This window comes from Emys orbicularis, chromosome 22, assembly GCF_028017835.1.
Source record: "Emys orbicularis isolate rEmyOrb1 chromosome 22, rEmyOrb1.hap1, whole genome shotgun sequence".
NCBI lineage: Eukaryota > Metazoa > Chordata > Testudines > Emydidae > Emys > Emys orbicularis.
In genome coordinates this window covers 8,525,195-8,551,768 of record NC_088704.1, presented here as the reverse complement: position 1 = coordinate 8,551,768, position 26,574 = coordinate 8,525,195, and the positions used below count along the sequence as shown (strand labels likewise).

Genomic DNA, 26,574 nt, shown 5'->3' with positions numbered 1-26,574 from the left:
CGCCTCGCGGCGGTTCTGTGGAGCCGGTGCGCTGCCTGTCGGGATAGGCTCGGCCTCGGAGCAGCTTCCGGGCTCGGACCATGACGGCCGGTGCTTGGCCGTGGCTGCTGCTCCTGGCTCCCCTGGCGGCCGCGGTCTACGAGGATCAAGTGGGCAAGTTCGACTGGTGGGTGCTGGGGCCACATCCGGGTATTTAATTCCCCTGGGGTGGGGGTCTGGGGTCCCCCCCACTACCCCTTGGGGTGGGGGGCTGGGCAGCTGCCGTCACCCCACTGTTCTCTTGGACAAGAGGGGCTGTGTCCGGGTATCTCCCGCCCATCCCTGGGGTGAGCCGGGGGAGAAGCAAGTCCTGAGCGTTGCCCTGTTTTAGCTCGAGTCCGACCCCGCTGCCAGACTGGGTTTGAAGTGGGTAGAACTGCTGCAGCTGAGCTGAGCTTTGCGAGATGAGCAGGAGCCTGCCGGGAGCTGAGCTCTGCCCCTGGCCCCGAGCTGGCTTGCCTGCGGCACTGTCACAGGCGCTGGTATCTCTGGGGGAGAACGCGTCCCCCAACCTTGCCATGGCCGTGTGAGAGCCCCAGTTATAGAAACATCTGTAGGGAACAGGCCTGCACTGGCCATTGGAAAAGTGCATGAGCTGACCAGGTATTAGTCCTACTGTCTAGGATTTAGAGCCCTTTGCCTCACAAAGCTGCTCCCTGTCTCCCTTTTCTCTAAGGGATAGCTGAGGATGTCGATTTCTGCTTCTCATCTCACTGGGGAGGAGGAAAATGACCTTTGCACGGCAGTGGTTTTCAACCTAAAGACATTGGAATATAGGAATTGCCATATTGGCTCACACCCAAGGTCCATCTAGTTCAAAGTCTTGTTTCTGACAGTGGCCAGTTTTGTAGGAAGGAGTAAGAACCATGCAGCAGGCAGACATGAACCTTGAGGCTTAACATCCCTTCCAGAATGATACAAAACTACTTAAGATAGCTAAGTCCCAGGCAGACTGTGAAGAGCTACAAAAGGATCTCTCAAAACTAGGTGACTGGGCAACAAAATGGCAGTTGAAATTCAATATTGATAAATGCAAAGTTATGCACATTGGAAAACATAATCCCAACTATACATATAAAATGATGGGGTCTAAATTAGCTGTTACCACTCAAGAAAGAGATCTTGGAGTCATTGTGGATAGTTCTCTGAAAACATCCACCCAATGTGCAGCGGCAGTCAAAAAAAGCTAACAGTGTTGGGAATCAGTAAGAAAGGGGTAGATAATAAGACAGAAAATATCATATTGCCGCTGTATAAATCCATGGCATGCCCACATGTTGAATACTGCGTGCAGATGTGGTCGCCCCATCTCAAAAAAGATATAATGGAATTGGAAAAGGTTCAGAAAAGGGCAACAAAAATGATTAGGGGTATGGAATGGCTGCCATATGAGGAGAGATTAATAAGACTGGGACTTTTCAGCTTGGAAAAGAGACAACTAAGGGGGATATAATAGAGGTCTATAAAATCATGATGGGTGTGGAGAAAGTAAATAAGGAAGTGTTATTTACTCCTCACAACACCAGAACTAGGGGTCACCAAATGAAATTAATAGGCAGCAGGTTTAAAACAAACAAAAGGAAGTATTTTTTCACATGACAGAGTCAACCTGTGGAACTCCTTGCCACAGGATGTTGTGAAGGCCAAGACTATAACAGGGTTCAAAAAAGAACTAGATAAGTGAATGGAGGATAGGTCCATCAATGGCTATTAGCCAAGATGGACAGGGATGGTGTCCCTAGCCTCTGTTTGCTAGAAGCTGGGAATGGGTGACGGGATGGATCACTTGATGATTACCTGTTCCGTTCATTCCCTCTGGGGCACCTGGCATTGGCTACTGTCGGAAGACAGGATACTGGGCTAGATGGATCTTTGGTCTGACCCAGTATGGCCTTTCTTATGTTCTTAATGTTTGTTTTTATTAATTATGATGACTCTGGATATTCTTGATATCCATATAAATACCCAGTCCCATTTTGGATATTGTAACGATGAGTTATTGCAGGTTGTCAGAGATTGACATTTATTTCCAGTCTCTTTCAAAGTGCTCATTTCACATCCATGGTGTCCTAAAACACGTTCTTCAGCAAAGTTATCCAATTCTGATGTGACCTACTGAGTAGAGCAATGGATGGGGATTCAGGAGACCTGGGTTCTAATTCTGGCTGTCACTGGCCTGCTGAGTGATCTTGAGTAAATCATGTAATCGATCCTGTGCCTCAGTTTCCCCATCTGTAAAGTGGGGATAAGGATGCTTATATCCTTCGGGCTTTGAGGTCTACTGATGCAAAGTGCTGTATAAGAGCTAGATATTATTAATAAACATTTATTACATGTCTCTTCTCAGTTGCATGTTTGTGGGTCAGATGGTAGAAATCCGTTGATGCTACCCAATATGCAGAGAGCTCAGGGAAGAATTTAATATGGCCCCAAAAGAGCTTTGAAGACCAGTGACTTCCTCTTTGCAAGGGGCCGTCTTAATAGAAGTAGCACATGGCAGCTCTTTTCATTGATAATAATACATTGTTTGCTTTGGTAGTATTTAGTGAAGATGCAAGAATGAGACTGGTTATACTGCAATGCAACAGTTCATCTTTTTCATTTCTTGTTAATGAATGTAGAATATTAGACACTTCGTTTTCTTTGTCTGAATTTCCTAGAAGCAGATTTGACATTGAGCTCCAAAATATCACAAAATTCCTTTCTTGCTCGGTCAGACTCAATTTCTCTCTTCATTTTCAGTGAACTCCCCTTCCCCCCCCCCAAAAGAAGGATTATAGTAGTGTTGTGGTTGCCCTCTGTCAGTCCTTAATAGTTGCAGCTAGTGCCACCATATCATTTGTGTTTTGTCCACCTGTGTTAATTTTAATCACCCTTTCCCTATTTTTCAGTAGGTTAAGTGGAAAGTGTTCTTTTTTCACACCTTCTTTGATTTTCCTGTTCCTTAGGAGGCAGCAGTATGTGGGAAAACTCAAGTTTTCTTCCTTGGAAGCTTCACAGGGCTCTAAGAAGCTTATTGTGGCTACTGAGAAGAATGTGATGGCTGCTTTGAATTCCAGGAATGGAGAAATCTGTGAGTGAACTGTTGTTTTATGACTCGGGACCTGCTATTTGTGTGGGAACTAATGCACACGGGACCAAAACTGAGCCCTGGCATATATTAAAAGTTACTCCTGGTGACACCAAAGCTAACTTTTGGCACATAGTTCATTTTAAGGGTTGCGGGGTGGTTAACTAGACATGACTTTATTTTCCCTGGAGACAAGGAATTTTTAAAAATATTCTTATCAATTTTATTTAATTTTTTTCAGGCTTAGTGGCTTCATTTCCTACTTTCGAGTATAAACTTGTTAGGTGCTGGCATGACTAGTCTGTTCTTGACCAATACAGTGGGACCAAGAACTGAATGGGGCATGAAGACTGAATTCCTCTCTCATCCCTAGAGGTGGTCTTGCTGGATAAGATTTGAAGCACATTGGAAGGGCCGTTTTGAGGACGCTTGCATTGGCAGTATCTATACTGTACTTGGCCTGTGGTTATATAGAGGATGTCAGTCTGTGGCACTGCCAGTTGATACCTTTCTTCAGCATGAAATACCCCAGGGGAAAAAAATCATTCCCACTTTACTCCTTGTTCCTTTCAGTGTGGCGTCATGTGGACAAGGGGACTCCTGAAGGAGCAGTAGATGCCATGCTGATTCATGGACAGGGTAAGCAAAGCATTTAGCCTTTCCTGTGTGATGAGTGTTCATTCCCATTACAGACATCCAGCCAGGTTTGGACAGAGGGCTAAATTTCCTAGAGCTAATAGTCACGGTGAGCCTGTAGTGGATACAGGTGCAGTGTTAAAGATTGTGTCACTTACTCCTTGACCTGTTCTCTTCTAGTCGCATGAGGATAATTTCCTGCTTATCTGCTCTGTTTAATTTACCGCTTGGTGCTATCAGGATCACGGCTACACAAAGATTCTTTTGTGACTGTGCATGACATTAGGAATTCTGGACTCCTAGTGCTAAGAGTATAAGTGAACCATAAAACCTGAAATCCTCTGCACATTATACAAATAAAGTGACCTTCCTGACTATGAAGCAGACCAGGTGTCTTCTGGGCTGTGGTTGATATGTAATGTTCTATCCATAACAATGGAAGGGCAAGTAACCTGGAGGATGAGCAGGGAATTGAATAAAGAAACCAATATAAAAATATTTGATTTGTTATTCTCTCCTCCCGGCCAGATGCCATCACTCTGTCTAATGGCGGGCGCATTTTGCGTTCCTGGGAGACAAACATTGGAGGGCTGAACTGGGAGACATCACTGGACACTGGCAGGTGGGAAATCTTCAGCGGGCTTGTCGCTATACCCTTTGGAGAGGGGAATTTGCCTTCTTTGTGTGTAGTTGTGTTTTAGGGACAATGTCGATTACAGTAACTCCTCGCTTAACGTTGTAGTTCTGTTCCTGAAAAATTCTACTTTAAGCGAAACGATGTTAAGCGAATCCAATTTCCCCATAAGAATTGATGTAAATAGGGGGGGTTAGGTTCCAGGGAAATATTTTTCACCAGACAAGACTATATTTTATATATACACACATATACACAGTATAAGTTTTAAACAAACAATTTAATACTGTACACAGCAATGATGATTGTGAAGCTTAATGGTGGTGAAGTCAGAGAGTGGGATATTTTCTAGAAGCAGAATGGTAAATGATGAACTAGCACTTGGCTGAGCCCTCAAAGGTTAACACGTTGTTAATGTAGCCTCACACGCTACAAGGCAGCACGAATGGAGGGAGGGGAGATAGCATGGCAGAGAGAGATAAAGACACACGCGCATTGCCCCTTTAAGTAGGCTTACCCCACTCTAGGTACATTGCCTTTTTAAGTAGATCAGCAAGTTGAGACAGCAGCTGCTGCCAGCAAGCTCCCTCCGTCCTGAGCCCTGTCCGTATCTCTGTGGAAATGGGTAAAGTAGTGGTGGGGAGGGGGACACCCTGACATTAGCCTCTTGCACAGCAAGCAGGAGGCTCCTGGGAGCATCTCCAAGGCAGAGGGCAGGAGCAGCACACGGCAGTGCGGGCAGGGACAGCTGAACTGCCCGGCAATTGCTAGCTTGCTGGGTGGCTGCCGCACTGGGAACTTAGGGGAGCGGGGAGCTGATGGGGGGCTGCCAGTCCACCCTGGTTCCAAGCCCCCACCACTAGCTCCAATGCTGCTCTTTCTGCAAGCTGTGGACAAAGCTGCCAAACAACGTTATCAGGGAGCATTGCACAACTTTAAACGAGCATGTTCTCTAATTGATCAGCAACGTAACAATGAAACAACTTTACCGGGGTGACTTTAAGTGAGGAGTTACTGTAGCTATGAGGGTCATAAAGTAACCTTTGTGGGAATATTGTAGAGATGCTGAATTTTGCAGTCGTTTATCACAAGTAGGACTAATGCTATATCCTATAACCATGCAAAATTCTCACTTGCTTGAAGTGAATAGTGGGTTACATTTTGTATCTGGGCTGATAAATTTTCATGACTATTTTGCAATGCTGAAGTGGGGGCGGGGGGTTTGTACATAGTCTACATTTATTGGAGGTGGAAGATCGAAATCCTTTACTTATACATAAGCTTCCCCTGTCAGTGTGCAACATTCTGGACCTGGAGAGCCACTTTGGCTTGATGGGATGGTTGGTCTTCAGTCCCATCCTTGCCCTCTCCGCGGTGATCAGCAGTTAGAGCTCCAGTCAGTGCCAACTGTTATGGTGGTTTGGTCGCACAATATTAACTATATCTAGGTAAGAGTAGCTATTTTTAAGAAAAATGTGTGTTGTGCCAGCTACCAGGGTGGAGAAGAGCAGGGCTGTTGTCTATAATTCTAGTGTTGCTATGACTCCACAAGCTGGGTAAAGTCTCTATAAGTATTACCGTCTCACCCTCTGTCTCTGACCTGTGCTTAGTTTCCAGATGGCTAGTTTGGTGGGGTTCCAGGACACAGTGAAATATTTGGCTGTCCTGAAGAAGGCTGCCCTTTCTCTTCATTACCTCTCCAATGGCCACCAGAAATGGGTGGAGCATTTACCAGAAAGGTACAAATCCAAACCAAGGATAGATCACTGACTCTCAAACTTGTCTTAAGGGGGAGAGGACCCTTTTGCTTCTGAAAATGTTGTGCGTAGTATCTCATGGGGGGGGGGGGGGGTTGCATCCATTTCCTGCACCTATGAGAATATAGACTCCTTGGGAGGGGGACCTTGCACTGCACTGTATGAAGAGAAAATATGAGCACTATTTGGGTAATTGGGGTGAGGAAGGGAAGAGGGTCTTCTTGTGCATAAAGACAGGAGCACATCTATTTCTATTTACTGATTTTAGTGCAGGCAAATTACAGACCAACTGACAGCATTGTGATTTATGCACTGTATGGTACTAACATGGACTTGTGATAAAGTGATCATATGGTATCTTAGGGCTCGTCTACACTTCAGAGCCAATTCAGATTAAGATAGGGTGTGAATTTAAAGAGCAGAAGCTATTCCTGAGTGAGTCCATGTGTAGACAAACCTTTAGGTTAGTGGAACAAAATAGGTCAGGAGATGACATCTCTTATGGAGAAAAAGCAATCTACGAATAAACTAAGCATATTAACCTGAACAAACCAGTTTGTGCTATTAGTAGCAGCTTCCAGTCAGAAAACAGGGGCCCACCCAGGTGTGGGAGTCCTCTTGTAATATACAGGAATGTTCTAATGTGATTGACTTCTGAAGGAAGATTAAAACTACTAAATAGTTACAACTAGGCTAAACAGTGATCGCTAAATGAGACCTGACCATATTCCAGTGACTGAGGCCAGTGGGAGAGGGAGGATGAAACTAGGTTACCTGAAGGGAGGAGGTGGAGTTGATAGGGGAAAAACTTTCTAATGGTGAATCTGTGAAATAGCCTCCCAAGAGAAGTGGAGGAAGTCCTGTTGCCTGAGACACCTACTATCCTGCACTGGCCTGAGAAGGCTAAGGGGAGGATGGACAAAATGACCCAATAAGTCGTCTTCATCAATACTGTCTCTGGGTTTTCAATGTGTTTAACTGCAGGAGGTGATGGCTGAAGGGGAGGAGTCCCTAAAACATTTATTTGTGTTGATGGGCAAAAATTCTCCTGTTGGGCGATGCACCCAGTCTTTCCTTGTGAGACCCGTGATGACATTGAATAGGCTCCTAGAGCAGAGGGCTTTACAGGTAGCTCTGGGCAACTATTGGAGAAGATGATTCATTGCTGCTTCTCCTCTTGCAGTGAGAGTACCCAGTACCAGCTGGTGTATTCGTATGGAACCGGGGTAGTACGTGCACTTGGAGTTGCTCCTCGAAGCCATTTGAACATTGTAACCTTCAGCGTAGAAGATGGCGAAATTACAAAACAGGTAGAACTGATACATTGATGCATGGTGTCAGCTCGTCACCAGGTTGGCTCTAGTGTGGATCCAATTTAACAAAAGCTCCCATCTGGATAAATTTAATGTGATGTCTAGGGAAGTTATTGCATTGCTGGCACGTAGGTCAAAATGTCATCCTGTCTCCATGGGATGTCTCATGGGCCTGGAAGGAGACTTCACAACTGCATCTCCCAGACACAGGGCTTGCAGAACATAGTAAAGTTGAGATCAACCCGGGTAATCTCAGGATGGATGGCAGTTTACCCAGGGTTACAAAATCCTGGCTTTATGGGTATCCCATGGGGAAGATCCACTGTTCATTGATAAATGGGATTCTCCTGCTTTTCACACAGGCCTTTGTTAGTGTGACTAAGTTTAGAAGTGAAATGTAACATTAAGCCTTTGATATCACACACTGGCTGGCAAGATACAGGCCCCTTGCAAACGGACACAATCAAGGCTCTTTCTGGAATTTTTGTGGGGTTTTCCAGCTGCTGCCTCTCTCCCTTTATTGCCCTGCAGCTAAGAGTGGCAGCCCCCTGGATGAAGAGCCTAAGTGGTGCCTGTTGTGTGGTGGGCGAGGCAGTGCTGGTGTGTGCTGACTCTGACACACAGTCGCTCTATGCTTTATCCCTGGAGACTGAGCAAGAAATGAAGCAGATCCCACTGCAGGTGAGCGATCCTGAAATAGTCTTGCATGTAAGTGGACATCAGACTAATTTGGAGGAGAGAAAGGGAGATCACATCGCTTCCATGTAATGGTTGCTTATGGGGTGGTGATTTTAGCTCTTTAAATCTTGTTTTTTGTCGTATCATGGGAAGTAATCCATCCTGCATCCCAGACCTCCGCACTATGGCTTCATGTTCAATCAGATATGGACTAACGCTTCATAAAGGTTGTATCCTTAGTGAGGAAAGGGATGTGTTTGATCGAATTGTGTAATAAGTTTCCATCTTGCCATGTTTGCTTGTTCCTCTTCTCAGGCCCTTGACCTAGAATTTGCTGACCGTTTCCAGCCCAGGATTTTGCCCGCTAAGCCCAATCCTGCCAGTGCTTCACGGGCTCAGTTCTTCCTGCAGCTGGCTCCAAGTCACTTCACACTGCTGCAGTACAGAAACGGGCTGCTAAGCCTCGTCCGGGACTTCCAGCAGGTAAACAGAATGAACACAGCTGCAGATCTCTGAATAGAAGAGATGAACTACAGCAGAAATTCAGAGGATTGACTGTTTGGCTGGCTCCATCCATCAATAAAACCAGAACCTTCATAAAGCATGCACTAAGCATTATGAAGCTCAAGTGTCAATCATACTTTCTATAGCATTGGTTGAACCTATGTACGGTAGCAGTTAAACTATTTAACATCAGTTCAGGAGGATCCAGTTTCTGACAATTCTCACCAAGGTGTGAGTTTACTAATGCAGGGTCTCTGCTGAGTCAAGAGGTGGTTTGCTGCTAGAAAGCACCTAAATGAGCAGTGGTTCTAGTACATTTAATGCTGCTGGTGGTAGTTCTAGTGGACCAGAAATATGTGAAATGACCATTTCAGATTCAGTGCAGTATTGTCTACAAGAGACTGGCCAATTGGGGATGGGCTCAGTGATCTAATAGGTTTCTAGAAATTAGCAATGGAAAAGACCACTTTTTCCCCATTAGTTTCTTTTCTTCCTTTCTTTGACTTTGATGGTAGCTTTCCATCTCTTATGCTCCTGAGTTTCATCTTTCACATTTAATGGTATTACCGTTATGGGTGGGAAACCTGTTAGTCCTCAACTCCGAAGACTCAGGCAGAGCATGCTAGTGTGAAAATCACCACCACAGGTGAGACCACCTCAGTGGCAGCGCCTGGAATTTTGCCAGGCTTCTGACTGGTCAATGATAAAATGCTAAAGGTTACTGGACCCCAGCGTGAACCTTCTCTTCAGTGGTTGTACCAGAGGTTGCTTCACTTCCTTGTAGTGAAACTTACCAGAGTCCTTCAATCTGTCAGAATTGCTTGGTATGCTGAAAATGAACTGACCTGTTGGAATTCGGCTGAAATTGTTCTAAACCAAATGAGAATTAAGTCCTCTGCACAAACATGTTCTTATTCTCCCCCCTCCCCTCCCCCCCCCCCCTTGTTTTTCAGGCAGCTTTGGTGAACTTTGCAACAACTGGGGAGAAGACAGTGGCTTCTGTCCTGACCTGCAGGAATGAAATGGTTAGTCAGTTGCACAATGGAAATTTCAGATATGCTTCTAGTTGTAAAAATGTGTGGGGTTTTTTAGTTAGTTAGTTTGTATTGCTTTTTTACTGTTATAAAGGTTTTGAAGGGCCACCGAAGAGCAGTGTTCTACCACTGTCAGACTGAATGTACCACCTGGACTTAAACACCTTAGGGCACAAGAGGCCCAGGCTGGTAATTCTGATTCAGTCTCCATGGAAGTCGATGGTAAAACGTCTATTGACTTCAATGGGGCCGAGATTTCATCTGTTGTGACTATCCGTATGCAAGCGTCTGTAGAGCTGCCGAGTGCCGAGCAAACTCAAGCTGGACGGTGGTGCAATGAATATACAGAGCGAGATGACTCTTAAGGATTGTCTACACTACGCGACAAAACACATTAGAGGTAGAAGGCTCCAATGTGCTACACTCTAACTATCCTGTGTAGTCCCTACTACTATGTAGTAACATAGTCACTACTACGTTAACGCAAACTAAATACTTTTTAGTTTGCACCAGCAGGGTCTACGTGGGCAGTTGGAACACAGCACATTCGAGTGCTCTGCAAATCACATCCCTCTAATGCGCTTTACCACCCTGTGTAGACAAGCCCTTAGCGAAATAAATACCTTAATGTTGGGAAGGAAAGTCTGCTGACTAGCTGATATGGTGATGGGTGACTAGACACTATCATTTTAAAAAACAAAATCCTACCTTTTGCACTGTTTTAATAACCAAATGCCCTCACCCATTTCTTACTAAGACCAGAGATTATTAAAAATGGAAGAATTAAAACAAAATCCATTTTCTTTTTGGAACCGATGCTATTTGTTCTTCATTTTTCAAGCTGAGAGGAATGAAATATCCTAATCCATTTCAACTCTGTTTAGTCAATTTCCCATTCACTTTCATTTTCAGGTTCTCCTGTGCTTAGCACTAGGGGATGAGATAAAGTGGGGGGAAAGCACTCCACAGTCTCTGCTGACAGCCTTAGGGTAGCTGGATATTCCTGCCAAAAGCATGAATTAAACAATATTGATTATTGGCTTCAGAGCTAATACCCTGCTGTAATGAATATGGTCATTTCAGCCTCTCTGAGCTAGTGGAGCAGGCAGCTTGTCTGCAGAGACAAGTAAATAGCACTACTTCAGGTCTCATTTGGAAGGTTATCATCACAACCCAAAGGGCTAGAAACATAAAACAAGAAAACTTCTATTCTGAAGAAACTGATAGTGGCATCAGATTGCTCCATGATACAGCTTCCCTCCATGCGTGCACCATCTCCTCCCTCCCTACCCACCATCCCTTTAGCATGGTGCAAAATCTGTGTTGCAGATGCTACAGGGGAGTTTTTAAAAATCCATTGGGATCGAGAGGGGAAAAAATCATGACATATTTTAATTGGTCTTAGGTTTTGTGTAAAGTATTTTCACACAACCTACATTTTGGGCCACGTTTGACTTGACAGTTTCCATATACAGTAGAACTTCAGACTTACAAACACTAGAGTTACAAACTGACCAGTCAACCACACCCCTCATTTGGACCCACAAGTATGCAATCAGGCAGCAGCAGAAACAAACAAACAAAAAAGCAAATACAGCACAGTATTGTGTTAAATGTAAATTACTAAAACAAAGAGAAATTTTAAAAAATTGACAAGGTAAGGAAACTGTCTGTGCTTGTTTCATTTAAATTAAGGTTGTTAAAAGCAGCATTTTTCTTTTTCATAGTAAAGTTTTTCAAAGTTGTATTAAGTCAATGTTCAGTTGTAAACTTTAGAAAGAACAACCATAACTTTTTGTCCAGAGTTACGTACAACCTCCATTCCCCAGATGTTTGTAACTGTGAGGTTCTAAAGTCTTGTGAGAGGAAGTACCCAGCTCACCACTTGGTTTTTCAATACCACTTGTCGTTTGCAACTGCTGAGCAGGGAGGCAGAACTTGTTCCTGTTAGACACTTAATGTTCTTATGTTTTCCATGCCTTTGTCATGCTCACCAGTTCTCTTTCTGTTCCCATGTTCATTGCAGAAATCTAGAACTCCTGATAAGGCAGACAGCACTTTCGGACATTCCCATAGACAGGTATGGAAAGGAGTCGCTTGTCAGGAATTGTAGGCAGTCTTTGCAATTAACAGGCTATTCCCTTCTCTTGGGTTTGGAAGGCTGAATGGTGGAGTGGGACAGACTGTAACTCTGGAGAATCATATTTTTGCATCAGCTCCATGAAACTTTATCCAAAAGCATCTTAAAACTATTCAGTTCCTGAAACTGTAGGGAACTGGATGAACATGCTACCCTCTCACAGCATTAAATGAAAGACCTGGAGACACCCTTTTCCCCACCTCAAAATGGAAAACTGCTTTTTGAACGTCAGAGTTTATTTCAGAAACAGTGCCTCTGTGTAGTTAGGAGAGAGAGCTGTCTGGTATTTGAAACAGGACATTGGGAGCCAGGACTCCTGATCTCTATTCCCAGATCTACCATTGACTTTCTGTGTGATCTTGTGAAAGTTGTGTAGTCTCTGTGCCTCAGTTTACCCTGCAGTTTAATGTGTGCTATACCATCTACCCTGCAGGGGTGCTGACACTCAAATAATTGTTCGTAAAGTGCTTTGAGATCTTCAGAAGAAAGGCATCATGGACCCCTGCTGTGTTCTGTCCAAATGGGCTCAGAATTACAGTAGTTACTCCATGGAAGCACGTGCAGATGGAAATGTCACCTAGAATTTGTTCTCTGTCCCAAACTGGTGTGCTGTTTGTGTTCTGTTAAGCAGCTGTTGGGTTGCGCTCCAGAAATGCCTGCATTTCTGTGGTGGGTGAATTGATCCTTGTAAATAGTTTATTGTATACAGCACTTTGGAATCATTTGTGATGAAAAGCGCAGTGTAAGTAGATTATGTGTGTTTAAGTCAGCTTGTCTTTTATAATGCTCTAGGAATTCTTAGCCTGCCCCAACAACACCTACAATATTAACCTGTATTTGGTTGAAACTGGGCAAAGACTGCTGGATACCACGATTACCTTCAGCTTAGAGCAGAGCGGTGCCAGGCCCGAGCAGGTAAGTTAGGAGCCTCTCTCCTGTCGTTGAAAGTGGTCAGAGATGGGCGCATGGAGTTTCTCTTTACATCAGACTTGGCTGTATCTTGAGGCTTATCAAACTTTTTGCTGCAGCCAAACAGACAAGCCCCTGATTTAAGGTTGGGAAGGATACTAGTTTGGGAGTCAAGGAGATTTGGCTTCTACGTGCCTCTACCACAAACTGCTGTTTGACCGTGGCCAAGTCGCTTCATCTTTCTGCGTCTGTTTCCCCAGCTGTAAAAGGGGGTTAGTGAAATTTACCCACCTTTGTAAAACACAAGATCTATAGATGAAAAGTGCTTCACTTATGACAGCCTTTTCTGACTGGCAGAGCCGGTCAGAGCTCTTTGGGTGATCTGAAGGGGTTGCTGGTAGTGAGAAGATCACCACATGTCACCCATGATGTTTTTGATCCAGATATGGTGGCATTGCGTATCCCTGGGTTTATAGAGCCAGGGGTGGATTGGGCAGATGGGCGGGACCTCATATAGCAGGGGAGGGCTTGACATCATAGAATAATATTGCCAAGCACAAAATAGCTGCTGCATTTGCCAATGTGGTCTTGGCACTGCTGATGTCTAACTCAGTGCTTTAAAATACCTGAAGTACGAGAGTTGCTGTATGAAACCAGACTCTAGTCTGCCTCTAGGTTTGTGAGAAGTGTACCCCTGAAGGTAGCACCTCATCTATTTGTTGCTTTAGAATAGTGGTACTCAACCTATTTACCATTCTGGGGTGCATATGCAGTTCTCTGTTATGTGGGCTGCATCCACACAATATATATACTACCTGTATGGCCCTGAGGATGTCACATGGGCTGTAGTATGTGCTGATTGGGCCGCAAGTGGCCTGCGTGTTGAGAACCACTGCTTTAGGACTTTAAATGTAACGGTGATCTTAAATCCTTTCCTCTTCTCACCTTTGAATTGCATTTTGCTTGTCTAGGGCAGGAGGTTATAATCCTGATCATCTCCTCTTTCCTTGTCTCCCTTTTCCAGCTCTATATCCAGGTCTTTTTGAAGAAAGATGACTCTGTGGGTTACCGAGCGCTGGTGCAAACAGAAGATCACATGCTCATGTTCCTCCAGCAGCCAGGTAAATTGGAACCAGATTGGCTGGTTACCCCTGTCTATAGTGTATCCTCTCTTGGCACCTTCAGTAGTGCACATTCAGGGGCAATTGTGTCCAGCCAAGCAGATTCTTTCCTGAGCTAAATCCCATAGAGGAGTGAGAAGACCAGGAATATCCCTCACCCCCACAACTTGAATTTTCCTTCATTACCAGAGCTGAGAATCTGATCCTGCGATGTGCTTTGTTGAAGCAACAGCCTGTTGGCTTTCACGAGGCTCTGCAGGGTTTCAGGGTTCTCCCCACACAGAACTTATTGCAGGACAGGGACCTGTAGCAGCTATTCCTCGATGCCTTTTTGAAAAGAAAGGAAATTCCTCAGACAAAATATGGTGGTAAACTTTAGGGTGGGGTTAAGAGTCCATTTCTGTTGCTTGAGTCTTTGAGGCCTTGCAAGAATGTTAGAGATTGAACTTCATGTTTTTTGTTGTTGTTTTTTTTAACTTTTTTGTTTTTGATGACTCCAACCCTTTTGCAAGCCCTTCAATGCTCAAGTCCCAGGTGTGTTCTTTCAACACTGTCTCTAGTTTAATAAAGTGAGCGGGGGGGTTGTTAGTGATTAAATACCAATGTGTTTGTTATTGTAGTAGACAGTAAATATCAATATCCAAATTGCTTCAGAAATGTGGCATTTTGCAATTTATTAAGCAGCTGTTTACTTTTGTGAAGACCAGACAGAAGATCCTTCAGTCCCAAGTGTTAGGGATATAGCTCTCAATCCATTTCAAGGGACTGGATTTGTAAGATCTTTCTGTCTCCCGATTGCTCTCAGGAACGAACGCAGCACAGATCAGGAAATGCACTTGCTCTTTTCTTTGAATCAGCCTAGGTTGTCTTTTCTTTGCATCTCTCTAGGCAAAGTTCTATGGAGCAGGGAGGAGTCGTTGGCGGAAGTGGTAAGCTTGGAGATGGTGGATCTACCTCTGACGGGTGCCCAGGCTGAGTTGGAAGGGGAATTCGGAAAGAAAGCAGGTAATAGCCAGGACCTCACTCAGGGTTCCCTCTAATTTTTCCCACCCATGTGTGGAATGAATTTTGTTATGTGCACCAATATGGAGGTGAGGTGTGACACGTCACCTTCATATCAGTGCACATAACAAAATTCATGTGGTGGAGGTGGGGCCGAGAGGTTCGGAGTGTGGGAGGGGGCTCGGGTTGGAGTGCAGGCTCTGGGGTGGGGCCAGAGCTCAGGGGCTCTAGGCTGGTGAAGGGGGTGACGGGTGTGGGCTCTGGGGTGGGGCTGGGGCTCAGGGCTGGTGAGGGGTGCGGCTCTGGGGTGGGGTCGGGGATGAGGATTTTGGGGTGTAGGATGGTGCTCCAGGGCTATGGTGGGGAGAGAGGACTCCCCCACCAGCCCACTCCTCGCAGCAGCACCTAGGCTGCGGGGGAGAGGTGCCTCTCCCCACCACGGCACCTCCGGGGCTAGGTTCGGGTCGGGGGAGGGGAGGCCAGCCCACCCACTGGCGCCTCTACCTTAGCAACGGCCTTTCATCGTCCAACGAGAGCCAATCACAAAGCCTTCTCTCCGGGGCCAGGGCGTGTGGGCCAGCGCAGACTACAAGTCCCAGCACACATAGCGTCCTGGAGTGGGCGTGCCAGACCAGCAGGAGGTGCCTGATAATCTGCACTCCTTCATGGCTCTAAACCAATCAGAACCCTCTCTACCATGAGGCATGAGAATACGAACCAAACAGTGCCTGAGTTGGTGTGAGGATTTGGACCAATTAGCGCCGGGGGGCCGCGGCAGGGTTTGGCCCGTCCCTCCCCCGGCCGTGGCAGGTCTGGGACTGGGGCTGAGGGAGGGGCACCCCTCTCCTGGCTGCAGCAGGTCCCAGCTGGGCGGGTTCCCTGAGTGCCTGCACGGTGCTAAATAGGCTGCTGCGCGGCTGCGCAGCTTACAGGGAACTCAGGCCCCACTACGTATGGAGTTGAACTTCTGCAGGGGTCTAGTTTTATGTTTCTTTGTTTTTCATGCTTGTATAGTTTCAATATCCCTCTCCCCAAAGCTGTGAGCTCTCATCCCAGATTTCTTGTGCAGACACTATGACCAAAATGAACTAAAATAAACTTGACTTCCAGGTTTTGGGGTAGTCTCTAACTTTTGCATCCTCCTTCTAAAATTGAATCACACATAAAAGCTCTACTAATAGATTTTTCCATATCCTCTGCGTATAACAGACACAGAGTGATAGGGAATTTACAGCCAGCTTGCCCACTCTTACCAAAATGCTTCTGTTCGATTATCCTGTATTGTCTTACCCTGAAGACTGAAATATAATTGCCTTTATTGTCTTTCTTGCCATCCGGATCCAGCCATTCAAGGTAACCCAAAGAATCACATGCAGTTCCTTTCCTCTCTTTTGTGACAGCCTTTGCTGGTGGATCTTTGTCCTTCCTGTTTGGTTTCTTTCTCAGAGAAGAGGTAGATTAAGCATAGGACATGGCTCCTAACAGGAAGTCAATTCAGACTTCAGTTGCCAAGATTTGGGTGCTTCTCTGTAAAGATGGCTCCTCTGTTTCGCGAGAAGTGAAAGCAGGAGGCGTAAGACCAAGTACACTAGTTCGTTTTAGTTGGGCACTTGCTGGAGTGATAGGGAAGAGACTCTGCACATGGTAGTGTTGCAGCTTGCAGGAAAGCTTGATTTGAGGCGAGCAGAGTGCCTGCTGAAGTGGGATATGGCAGTGTGTATTTAGGGGCTTGGTAGGCGAAGGAGCTTCTATGATGGTCATGGGATATAATATGATCCAGGTGTCATGAAAGGTGAGGCAGAATTTTCTTAACTAATATATACATGTGTGGCAGCACATGACTTTTACAGACTGAGGCAGTGGTCTGATTTGCTGTGCTGTGTGTATATTTCCCCTGCAGTGCACCACTGCTTGTTGCGCTAACCGTTGTCACTGACTTGTTTGCAGACGGCTTGCTGGGGATGTTTCTGAAGCGCCTCTCCTCCCAGCTCATCCTGCTGCAGGCCTGGACTGCACATCTCTGGAAGATGTTCTATGACGCCAGGAAGCCACGGAGCCAGATTAAGAATGAGATCAATATCGACAACTTGGCGAGAGATGAGTTCAACCTACAGAAAATGATGGTGATGGTCACTGCCGCAGGAAAGGTGAGGAGGCCAGGGACTGGAAGCCATTCCTAGAAATGGAGCATACCGTCCTGGCAATGGTGAGGGGGGATTCAGTGCTAAGGCTGTGGTGGGAAAGGTGTCAGGAGACCAGCAGAGTGTCTTGTAGTGGAGGAGGGAACCCAAAGCGGAATGCAACATGTAGGTGTGAAAGACACGCTGTTACATACATTGGCTTTTCTTTTTGTCTCTTTGCTTCAGCTCTTCGGTATTGAAAGCAGCTCCGGCACCATCCTATGGAAGCAATACCTACAGAACGTGAGGCCTGGCTCCTCCTTTAAACTGATGGTCCAGAGAACAACGGCCCACTTCCCCCACCCCCCACAGTGTACGCTGCTTGTTAAGGACAAGGTGAGTCCCTTACACACACACACCTTGGATGGGTTTTACCTCCCCATAGTGAAAAATCCACCGTGTTAAAATGTTCAGATTTGCTTTTTAAATGCTTTAAACGACGACCAAAAAAAAAAATCATTCACCCAATTGCTTTGTCCACTACATGAAGTAGAAAGTCAGGGCCTGTGTAGGCTAGTTAAATAGGAAAGGCTTTCCCTCTGCTGGTCACACGACAGTATATACTCCACAGAAAATAAAAACACTCTTACTTATTTTGGTGACATTCTGGACAGGCCATGGTAGGATCTCATTAGAATTTTATACATCTTATGTGAACCCTATGGGATCAGCAGAGATGAGGTGATTTGAGTGCACAGCGTATTCATCTGTAGGGTAAGGAGCACAGTGAAGGGAGAAAGGAGGTGTAGACAGTTAAATCCAAATATAAACCAAGCCAGGAGGTAACTTCATATGCTAGAAGAACAACCACCCTTCTCTGTGTTTGCCCTAACTAGTTTCCCATCCTGTTGTCTGTTTCAGGAGACCAAAATGAGCTCTCTCTATGTCTTTAACCCCATCTTTGGGAAGTGGAGTCAGGTGGCTCCCCCTGTTCTGAAGCGTCCAATTCTTCAGTCTTTGCTTCTGCCCATCATGGATCAAGATTATGCCAAAGTGCTACTTCTGATTGATGATGAATACAAGGTAATTTTGTTCCTAGGGCAAAATGATCTCCATCTGCAGGATAAATATCTCCCCCGTCAAGGCAAGAAATAAGAACGTTGTCAAGTCATAGTCCACAAAGGGAATGAGACTGACTTCAAGGGACTTCATCAAGATAAAACACACATTTAAAGCCATTTCCTTCTCTTTGTCACTAATAACCCCATTAGATTAACATAGAAACTTTAAAATCTAACTTGCTCTTTGTTGTTGTTGCACTTTGTTTACCTCTTCCATTTCATTCCGCTTGTACCGTGAAACCAATGTCGTCGTCTGCACTCTTGGCTCTAGTCAGTGTAACTCTCTCCTGGCTCTTGTGCCCTGGGCGGCATAGCGCCATTTGTTTTATTTGCTCCTCTAATACTGCAGGCGAGAGCTGCATCCCAAACCTGACTATTTTCATTGCAATTGAAAGAGAGTCACGAGAACCTATTTAGTCACGTTCGCATTTGAAACCCCCCCCCATGGTTTTTAAAACAAACGCTAAATTTTCAATCTGCACTAAATTGACTCTACCCCTCTTTTTGGCTTCCTGGTGCAGAGGTAAAATATAGCAAGTCGCTGGCTTACAGACCAGGAAGCTGTGTTTCAAACACAGACCACAGTCCCCTCCCCAGTGCAGATTCCTATTGCAGATTCCCTATGGACCTCTTTATGTGGATGGTAAATGGCTTATATTCTTGCCAGGCAAAAATATAAGTCATTTATTGAACAGGGAAGGGTAGTGTTAGCTTCCCTATTACCCAGGGTGCCTCTGCCCTTGTTCAGCCAAATTCATCCTTAATTCAAGCCATTTAAATCAGTGGAATTTACATCTATAGTAAATTGGGCCCAGTAAGGTTAACTGGACTAGCATACTTATATATGTGAGACTAAAAATTGATGATAACTAATGTCTTTGTTTAAATTCTTCTTTATCTTCCCAGGTTACAGCTTTCCCAGCAACTAAAAACATCCTCCGCCAGTTAGAGGAAATAGCCCACTCCATCTTTTTTTATATAGTGGATGCTGAACAGGGCAAACTCTCTGGTTTCCGGCTGCTAAAGGTACAGAAGATGCTCTGTGCTATGTAAGAAGTGACATGTTCATCCCACAGAGTGTATGTATGGTGGATCTTTGCTGTCATGATTTGGGTTTGATGTATAAGAAGTAGAGCTGGGTATAGACTTCTGCCAGTTCTCAAAAGCTTCCTAAAATCTTTGTAAACTCATAGTTATAAATAGTTTTTACTGAAGAATCCAGACATGTCTCCATCTGCAGTTTGGTGAGATTCCATAAGAGGGAGCAGTTCTCCCATACAGTATTTCCCTGTTAAGATGCACTTTGGAGCTGAGACGAGATGAGAGCACAGTAGTTCAAGTAATCCTTCCCACCCAGCTCCCCAAGACTCTATTGCCTATTCTGAGAACTAGTTTGGCTGCCCTAGACAATGGGCAGAGAAAGCACGTGCTCTTCCTCTCGTAAAAAGTGTTGACACCTGTTCCGCTGATCCTCTAAATCAGCGGTTCTCAACTGGGGGTCCGTGGCTCCCTGGGGCTCCATGAACCCTTTCAGGGGGGCTGTGGGGCCCCACCGCTGAAACCCTGAGCTCCGGGGCCCCCCATGGGGCTGAAGCTGGGAGCAGCCTGGGGCTGAAGCCCTGGTGCTTCCCCCCCGGTGCACCACTCTGTTCTAGGGGGAATCTCCCTATGTCCTGTAAATGGAGATTGTGTCTTTCAGAAGGTCAGGAAACCTTATTTTGCATCTTGACTCGGCTGTAGGATCTGACAACAGAGGAGAGCTGGCAGATGACCATCCCAACTGAAGTGCAGAGAATAGTGATTGTGAAGGGGAAGAGATCAAATGAGCATGTACACTCCCAAGGCCGTGTGATGGGTGATCGCAGCGTCCTCTATAAGGTACTGCAGACCTTGTTAGCTGAGCTTTGGTGGCTGTGAGCTGTATGCTAAGGTTTCTATGGAACTTGGCATGGAAGCATCAGGGAGCTGATACCCACCTCCTGGGCTTGTAGACACTAAGTGTGTTTTAAAAGCAACACTTAAACTGGTTGGAAAATGTTTTTGCCAGCTGTGCTGTCATCTTGAGCTGTCTGCTTTATAGAGCAGCCCATATATTAGCAACAAAGGTAGCAAGTCTAACTTGCTATTTATTATCTTCCTGATCCTTTTTTTTTTTTTTTAGACCAATGCTGAGGTCAAGAGAAAGGGGGAGAAGGGGTGGGGAAAAATAATGAGTCTTAATGTCCATCCTGGGATGCATCCACACTTGTCTAGGAACTAATCCTGGATTTGTTATGGTCCTCTCATGCTTCCCAATGGTGGTCCTCCTCCATCAAACAATTCTAGCCGGGCAGTGGTGTTGTGAGCGTCCAGCTGAGAGATTGTTTTGGAAGTGGACTGGAGATTAATGACCCTAGCTAAGCAGAGACCAAATGAGTAACAGAACCGTTGAGCGTGGTCTCCAGGAGGATGTCACTGGCTGCTGCATTCTTGCAGAACTGCATCCCAGCAAGAACAGTTGGAGCATCCCAAATTGGAGGAGCTGACTGTCTGGGTGGGCGATATTGCAAGTGAAGTATTGCATATCAATGCACTTGCCTTTGGGGAAGATTTTAAAACAAGTGTCTGATAAAACTTTTTTTGTTTTCTCTTCTGATTGGAGAGCAATTCAAAGCCCATTTCTAGCACTGCTGGTCCTGAGTCCTGACCCAAGATGGGACAATTGGTGCCAAGTTTCTGCATACACATCAGTGGCTCTAAACTTTAGTGGAAGACAGAAGAAGCTGAATTTTGGCAGAGGAAATTTTTCCTCTATAAATGTTTTCAGACAGCTATTAAAGACCATGGGGGTATCATGACAGCTGAGACTGATTATAAATCTGTCCTGATTATTTGTGCTGTTAACAGACATCTTGTTGCCTCCATCTTTGGCTACATAGATCTGGGATAATCTGCACAGATTGCCGCTGGCACAATGGTTATAAACTAGGGGCTTCCCCACATCTCTTTCTTTGTCCTTGTTATAGTCTTTGAACCCTAACCTGCTGGCAGTGGTAACGGAGAGCACGGATACGCACCATGAACGCACCTTCATTGGAATCTATCTGATTGATGGAGTCACAGGCCGGATCATCCACTCTTCAGTGCAGAAGAAAGCAAAGGGACCTGTCCACATTGTCCATTCAGAGAACTGGGTGGTGGTAAGGAAAAGTTATTGCTTGTAATCCTTTAGATTTGAGATCTGGAGGCAACTGCCTATGCTGCCCAGGGAACGCTCCCCGACTCCACGCCAGTGACTGTCCAGCTACCCTCTGTGTGAATTGACTTGTGCTGGAGCATTGTGCTCTGCCCTCTTGAACAGTTTCTTCCCCTCTTGTCTCAGTACCAGTACTGGAATACTAAGGCACGCCGGAATGAGTTCACTGTGCTAGAGCTGTACGAAGGGACGGAGCAGTATAACGCCACAGCCTTCAGTTCCCTTGACCGCCCACTGTTGCCTCAGGTCCTCCAGCAGTCTTATATCTTCCCATCTGCCATCAGTGCCATGGAGGCCACCATCACTGAACGTGGCATCACCAGCCGTCACTTGCTCAGTAAGAACTGGGTTAGGGCAGGGTGTAGGGATTGGGTTACATATGTGTCAAATTTTGTATTCAAGAAAAGGTCACTACAGTATCTAGGGCAATCATCGGCCATGACGGTCCCAGGGGCTGCGTTAGAGAAAAGTATATTTTTAAATTAGCCTGTGATTTGAAGAAATAGTGCAGCGACAGCCCTTCCCTTGACGTAAATCGTGGTGCATGCTACTCTCTTCTGTGTGCATTCAGACATTGCTGCTGTCTGCATGGGCTGTGCCTTCGCCTTTCACTCATGAGCTGCCTTTAGAGCAACAGTATTCAGCCTAGCCCTCTGCTTGCTTCCACACACCCTCCCTCATCACTGAGTAGTGGACTCGGAAAGCTCTCTCTGGCATGCCTCAGGAGGACTATTGGATTAGCCATCAGAGAGTGTGGTCAGAAATGGTCATTTCTAAGAGATGATTTTTTTTTTAAATGTGCAGTTGGGCTTCCCTCTGGGGCAATTCTCTCCCTTCCAAAGGCTCTGCTGGATCCTCGACGCCCAGAGATCCCTACAGAACAAAGCAGGTAAGCAAAATGCTGTGGCAGTAATCCCCCTTCCCAGGCACCTACCAGAAGGGGGAAGGCTGGGTGTTTTAATGCTTTAGTCTGGAGTAGATTAATTTATCAGTTCTGTCTGGCCAGATTCTGAGTAATTCTTACTCTAAATTTAGAGAGGCTGTTGTCTTCATTGGCCATTGGACTGCTTTACTGCCAGTCCAGGTGTGAATAAATTAGTCTGCAACACGGTAGTCCAGAGGGCTATCAAAAAGCACCTGTTAGCATACTAGTGACTAGTATTCTACATAATTATCTATGGTTTTTAGAGTGATACTTTAACTGATTTATTCCTATGGCCTTGCACCTGATTGGTTGGTGTCTCCGACTTTAGAAGAAGGTGGACACTACCCTAATTACAGCATGTTCTGGGCTACCAGTTTGTCTCCCTCTTCCTAATAGCCTTTACCAAGCACCATGTGTGAATGACTAAATTGTCTGTATAAAGATTCTAATGTTGTATCACCAGACTTGAGTTCCAGATAACAGGCTGCTTAGGGATTTACCCACTGTGCTGTGTTTGGTTGGGTTTTGATATCTCCCAAATGCCTTTCAGGGAAGAAAATTTGATTCCATATTCCCCAGATGTCCAGATCCATGCTGAGAGGTTCATCAACTACAATCAAACCATATCCCGAATGAGAGGGATTTACACTGCCCCCTCTGGCTTAGAGTCCACATGCCTGGTGAGTCTAGGTTAGGGGTTTTTTTGTAACGCATGATGGGGGATACAACAGTATGCCATCACACCCCCTTTCAGGGAAGGTATGTAACTTCAAGCCTTGTTTTAAGTCATTGCTTAATGATTTCCTGAACTGTGCTTTGCTTGATCAGAACCATAGGGATGGGCCTCTTACTAGGACTAAGATTTTGTCATGGATGGTTTTAGTAAAAGTCAGGGACAGGTCACCAGGCAATAAAGATTAATTCATGGAAGCCTGTGACCTGTCTCTAACTTTTACTAAAAATATCCATGATAAAATGGGAAGGGACTGGGCAGTTTCGGGGTGGCTGGGAGCTCTGGGGGCCCCCACCACCCATGGGGGCTAAGAGCTCTAGGGTCCACCTGCCCCTCCTGGCGCCTGTGGAGCTGCGGGGGACCCCCACTTCCCCACTGCGGCAGCCGGGGAGCTGTGGGGGCACACTGCCTCAGGCGGCAGGGGTACCTTACAACTCCCTGCCCCTGTGGGAGGCAGCGAAACCCTGCAGCTCCCAGCTGCTGGGGCTGAAGTCATGGATTCCATGACTTCCACGACCTCCGTGACAAAATCGTAGCCTTATCTTTTATTAATGTATCTGGATTTCTGCTTGAAGCTGCTGTAACAACTGGTGGTCTCATTTCTTTAGGTTGTTGCATATGGCCTGGACATCTTCCAAACTAAGGTCTACCCATCCAAGCAGTTTGATGTTCTGAAAGATGACTATGACTATGTGCTGATAAGTAGTGTCCTTTTTGGACTGGTTTTTGCCACTATGATTACAAAGAGACTTGCTCAGGTGAAGCTGTTGAATCGTGCATGGCGGTAAGCACATGGGTGAAGGGAACACTGAGGGAACCCGTGAGGCTGGAGAACAGGCTGGCTGGGATTCTGAGTAGCTGATCATCTGCTGGAGTGCACACCACAACTGGGTTTAATTATATGTTATAAATTGTACTGTTGTGATGGAGGCAAGTATTTATATCACATTTCTGCTGGAAACATTGATGGGAGGAGCTGCCAGTGGAAGAAAAATATGCTTCACCTGGGAAGAATTCTACCCAATGGCAAGGAATTGACTACAAAGGAACATCCATCTGTCCAGGACTTCATTGAATCAGTGTGAAAAAACCTTCTACAGTTTTTTTTTTTTTTCTTCAAAGCACTAAGATGATCACATCACTTTCCATGAAAAACCTTCCCCACCTTTAGCTAAGATTGATATCAAAATACTAAGGATGTATTTCTCCCCCACTTCTGGGGTGCACTTTGAGACCAGTTGATGGCCTACCTCTTCCCTACACCAACCATTACTGATATCTTGGAGGAGAATCCTAGATTCACCACAGCTCTGATTGGAAAGCTAGGTTTTGTAAATGCGAGCTGCTGTACATGGGGGGCATGGGAAGAGGGGATGTTCGTAAGTTAGCCAAGAGAATATTAACAAAATGATGCATGCAAATTCAGGACTGATTGATCAAACCTTTTAAGTAAATTATAGCAATGGGGAAGGAGTTCAGGGAAAGATGATGCTTACTTAAGGTCTCCATATTCTTTATTTATTGTGACTGCACTGTATGTTCCTTTTCTGCTTTTTAATCTTTCAAATGGTTGCACAACACAGACCTCATCAATTGGATATTTCTGGGAAAGTTTTTTTCTCTGGTAAAAAAGTAAATATTTCGAAGGGTTTAGCAAACCTGAGAGATGCTGTGAAGTTGCATCTAAAAACATCCCACCTTTTATGCTATTTTGCCAAACAGCTAAGTGATAACTTGAAACTAGGTTTAAAAATATTGTGATTTAGGAGTAAAGAAGCCTGCAATTTGTTTTCCCTCCATGTGTCAAGGATGTTCATTCTTGGTATGTAGTGATATTCAGTATCTAATTTTAAATTGGAATAAGTTTTTACAATTATTTGTAACTCTTTGGGACATAAAGTGCTAACATTGGTTCTGAACCTCCTGTGTACTGAAATGGTTGCAACTTGGCACATGAAGCAAAGGGCTTTGTTGCCTTGGAAGCCTTACTGATTTATGTTTGGCTGAGATGTGATCAGATAACCAGATACTGTAACAAACTAGATCTTGTTTTTAACTGTGAAACTGGTCCACAGTTGTTTTGTGTGAAAGAGTGTGGGCAGAAAGGATGAGGAATATGAGGTCATTTCTGCGTAGTGGAGAGCAGGTTATCTAAATAAAAGTAATTTGATCAGTATCTATAAGCATGTTTGAATTTTCTGTTAGAACTTTTTGATTGGTATCTGTAGTTTACTTGTAAGTTAAGTATTTCTCCTTTTCTCCATTCAAAAAATGCAAAGACACTTGTTAAATCACTTAAGTGTAAACAAGGGGTAGTGGTGATGGCCTCTACCCCACTGCACATAATGTCCGTGTCTACCAGGTAAGTCTGGACATAGGTAGTGGGACGTACCTCTCTTTTGAGCACTGCATAACAAACAAAATGAAAACAAAAAAATACAAATTATCCTCTAACTTCTTTTAAAAACTTGCAACCAATTAATATTCCAGATCCCTTACCTTTCATCTGAGAATCTCATTACTTTAAGGATTAATAAATTAGAGGTCACAATACACCCACAAGACAGCTAATTAGCCTTAACAATTTTAAAGAAGGGAGAACTGAGGCTCAGAGACTTTGTGAATAGCTTGAGGCATCTAGCATGTTACTAGCTGTGTGAGAATAGAACCCAGCAGTCCTGACTCAGTGGTACCTGCTTGAACCGTAGGAGTACTCTTGCCCCATGAAAACAATGTAAAAATAAATGTGCTTAGTACTGAAAAGAATGCCAAAGAAACCATAATGCCTGTCACAAGGAAGTTTACACTCTAGGAGACCAAAGAAAACTACAGGTGGTGAGGACACCGCTCATCACATATCTTCTGAATACAAACGAAAGGATGTTCGGTGTTATAGTTCAGATCACTGTTTGTATTACTGTAATGCCTAGGAATACCAACCAAGGATAAGAGCCCCATTGTATGAGGCACTGTTCAGAGAAGCATTAATGAAGACAATCCCTATGCCAGAGAGCAGGGCTATGTGGCGAGGGGCCTTAAAGGCAAAGACAAGGAGCTAGCATGTCTTTACCTTTTACTCCCCTTTTGTTTGGTTTCTTTCTAATTGCTCAGAAAATAGCTTCTTTATACCTGTTTTACAAATGCTAAGAGGGAGGAACTGCCCCTACCTACTTTTGTTAACAGCACCCATCTCTAGGTGATATCATAAGAGTCAGACTCTTAAACCTTTCCCAAGCGTTACACTTTAAATAACCCCCAACAGAGCTGTGCTACGTCCTTTGCTGAGATTGCGTGCCAAATGACAAACTAGGTAGAGTGAAAGCGAACCGGGAAGGAGTTACAGCTGCTGGGGTTGAGACACTTGGAGTAGCAGTGCCTCTGCCTGTGGTGCATGTGCACCAGTGCCTGGGACTGACCCAGCAGGAGTGAGCTGACAGCCAGTCCTAGGACAGTAGGGGGCACTGGTTAGGGGAGACAGGACTCCTGGCTTCAATACCAAGCTCTGGCAGAGGGTTGGGTGCAGTGGGTGGGGGAGGAGTGAGAGCCCAACACTCCTGCCTCGGCCACCTTGACCCGTTTACGGGCTGCTGCCGCCTCCTCCTC

At 45.2% G+C, this 26,574-nt stretch overlaps 1 protein-coding gene across 1 annotated transcript; it reads left to right on the top strand.

Annotated features, from left to right (window-relative positions):
* Positions 1–60: 60 nt before the first annotated feature.
* EMC1 (ER membrane protein complex subunit 1) lies at positions 61–25,143 on the top strand. The gene is made up of 23 exons (XM_065421184.1): positions 61–166; positions 2,988–3,112; positions 3,683–3,748; positions 4,274–4,367; positions 5,990–6,118; positions 7,320–7,446; positions 7,981–8,130; positions 8,443–8,610; positions 9,585–9,656; positions 11,692–11,745; positions 12,598–12,720; positions 13,739–13,835; positions 14,724–14,840; positions 16,785–16,984; positions 17,204–17,353; positions 17,879–18,040; positions 18,985–19,104; positions 19,819–19,956; positions 21,084–21,257; positions 21,440–21,650; positions 22,118–22,202; positions 22,789–22,918; positions 23,580–25,143. Exons 1-23 carry the CDS (start codon positions 81–83, stop codon positions 23,757–23,759), a joined length of 2,958 nt encoding a protein of 985 aa, XP_065277256.1. The 5' UTR covers positions 61–80; the 3' UTR covers positions 23,760–25,143.
* Positions 25,144–26,574: the final 1,431 nt, after the last annotated feature.